The following is a 2,863-nucleotide window of genomic DNA, read 5'->3' as shown; positions in this document are numbered from 1 at the left end:
ATCAGTTAACTTCTTCTTATTTTGTTTTTTCCAAAGTCTCAAAAAAATAGACAACTAATATTTATAAATAAAAGATAATTTCAAAAAAACAAATCATACCAAATCTTATAGACAATAGAAAAAGAAATACTTCAAAATCATTCTACTTAATCTGGATAGACCTGATATTAAAATTGTATTAAAATTACAACTCACTCAAGGGCAATACAGTGAGCCCCTAAAGTCTGTCTCTAAAAAAAAAAGGAAAGAAAGTAAAGACAATGCACTGAAGGAGTGAGAAGTATTTGTAAATGACACATCTGATAAGGGACAGGTACCTAGAACATTTGAGAATGAACATTTACTCAAAAACATGTACAAAAGGATTCACAGCAGCAGTAGTCATGATAGCCAAGAAGTAGAAACAACCCAAGTATCCATCAAGGGATAAATGGATAAACAAAATGTGGTGTACCCATACAGTAGAATATTTGGCAACAAGAAGAATGATGAACTTTGAAAAAATGCTAAATAAGCCAGTCACAAAAGGCCATGTATTATGAGATACTATTTGTATGAGAAGTTCAGGAGAGGCAAGTCCATAAAGACAGAAGATAGATTAGTGGGCACTGGTAGAGGGGAGAGAAAGTGCCTAGCAGCAGGTATGGACTTCTTTTTTGGATGATAAAAATGTTCTAAATTGTATAGGTTTTTTTTTTTTTTGCCGTTTTTGGCCAGGACTGGGTTTGAACCTACCACCTCCAGCATATGCGGCCGGCGCCCTACTCCTTTGAGCAACAGGTGGCACCCTGTTTTGTTTTGTTTTGTTTTAAATTTTATAGTTTTTTGAAACAGGGTCTTACCCTGTCTCCTGGATCAGAGCGCGGTGGCATGATCATAACTCAACATAGCCTTCAATTCCTAGCCTCAGCTTATCTTCCTGCCTCAGCCTCCCAAGTAGCTGGGACTACAGGTACACACCACCCCTGGCTAATTATTCTATTTGTTTGTTCATTTGTTAGAGATGGGGTCTTGCTCTTGCTCAGGCTGGCCTCCAATTCCTGGCCTCAAGTGATCCTCCAGCCCTGGCCTCCCAAAGCGCTAGGATCATAAACATATTCCATTGTACCCAGCCAAAATGTTCTAAAATTGATTCTGGTGATGGTTGTGCAATGTTGTAAATATAATAAGACCAATGAAATTTAGGCGGCATCTGTAGCTCAAGGAGTAGGGCACCAGCCCCATATACCAGAGGTAGTGGGTTCAAACCTGGCCCCAGCCAAAAACTGCAAACAACGAAAATAAATTTTATACTTGAAGTGGGTAAATTTCATGATACGTAAATTCTAGCTCAATGAGAATGTTAAAAATAAGAGAGAGAAGAAGCATTTCTTTTTTTCTTTTTGTGATAGAGTCTCACTATGTCGCCCCTGGTAGAATGCTGTGGCATCACAGCTCACAGCAACCTCAAACTACTCTTGGGCACAAGCAATTCTCTTCCCTCAGTCTCCCAAGTAGCTAGAACCATAGGCACCCATCACAACACTCAGCTACTTTTTTGTTGTAGTTGTCATTGTTGTTTGGCAGGCTCTGGGCCGGGTTCGAACCCACCAGCCTGAGTGTATGTGGATGGTGCCCTAGTGGCTGAGCTACAAGCGCCAAGCCAGAAAAAGCATCTCTGAAAAGTCAGTCCTCTAGGGTAAACTCATAGTTTTGTATCTTTTTCTCTGAGACACAGGATCCTCATCCATGAGCTACAGTGTACTAGTTATTCTGGTTAATCCTCACTTGGTTACTGGGGTGCCAAGGTATTAACCCTGTCAGTCCTCAAGGCAGCCAGGTGGAGTCTTGGTTATCTGGTTATTAGTCCTTCTCAGTACACAAACACTTTCATTTCCGATACAGATCATGATAGGAGGAAAGCTGGAATGTTCACTCTAAGCAAAAGCTTTCTGGTTGGGAGAAGAGCCAGTTTCCCATTTTTGTACCCTATACTATGCCCTCTTCTGGGCAAAACACACCTCAGGGCTAGAACTGTAGTGCCAGTAGGAGGGCATGCCAGGTGACAGAGTCCAGGCTGGCCCCTCCTATAACACTCTTCACCTTCTCAGATGTCTGTCCCATCTGCAGCCTCTCTTTCCCCCAATCTGTTGTGTGAACCTCACTTCCACATCCTCCCCATCTTGCTCTGATGATCTAATGACCCCCAAACTTAAACACAAGATATAATCCAAAAAAATCACATAGATACAGTCTGAGAGTGGAACAGTGGTTACCAGGGGCCGGGGAAGGGAGAGATAAGTATTTAATGGGGACAGAGCTTCAGTTTGGCAGATGAAAACAGTCTGAAATGGATGGTGGTGATGGCCACACAACAATGTGAATGAACTTAAAACCACTGAACTGTTCACTTAGAAAAAGTTAAAATAGTTAATTTAATGTTATGTATTTTCTACCATAATAAATCACAAATGCATTTACAAAAATCAAATATTTTATATTTCATTTTTAATTTATGATTTAGTTAAATTATAAAAATGTACATCTGTAATTCCTGAGGTACAGATCTTAGAATCTACACTATGTACATTGTTATTATAGTCTTCTGTTTATTCCATTGTATATGTCTTTAACCTGTTCCAGTGTCCTTCAGAAGACAGTAAGACAGATGTCCCCAAACCTTTCACATTACCCTGCTGGCTCTTACCACTTTGTTGAGCTCTGGGCTGTCTGGGCTGTTGTCCTGGAAATACTCCACAGCCTTCTGAATCTTGGCCATGCTTCCCAGGTACTCTTCCAGCCTACCTGTGGGGCTGGGAAGGAAAAGAGCCAAATCAGGCTGGCAGGGTAGGAGAGGCATAGGAGGGACTAAGAGCATGGTGTG

General features: G+C 41.0%; 1 protein-coding gene across 5 annotated transcripts in view; it reads right to left on the bottom strand.

Annotated features, from left to right (window-relative positions):
- EXOC7 (exocyst complex component 7) overlaps nt 1-2,863 on the bottom strand; it is a 22,326-nt gene that overhangs the window by 17,367 nt on the left and 2,096 nt on the right. For all 5 annotated transcript variants that reach the window (XM_003786108.3, XM_003786109.3, XM_012803176.2 and 2 more), the window contains exon 4: nt 2,687-2,792. In XM_003786108.3, the coding sequence (XP_003786156.1) occupies nt 2,687-2,792 (106 nt within the window). The remainder of the gene's footprint in view (nt 1-2,686; nt 2,793-2,863) is intronic.

This window comes from Otolemur garnettii, unplaced genomic scaffold (assembly GCF_000181295.1).
Source record: "Otolemur garnettii isolate 467f Iridium unplaced genomic scaffold, OtoGar3 scaffold00018, whole genome shotgun sequence".
Taxonomy (NCBI): Eukaryota; Metazoa; Chordata; class Mammalia; order Primates; family Galagidae; genus Otolemur; species Otolemur garnettii.
Note: the sequence above shows the minus strand (reverse complement) of the source record. Positions and strands in the feature narration are given on the sequence as shown.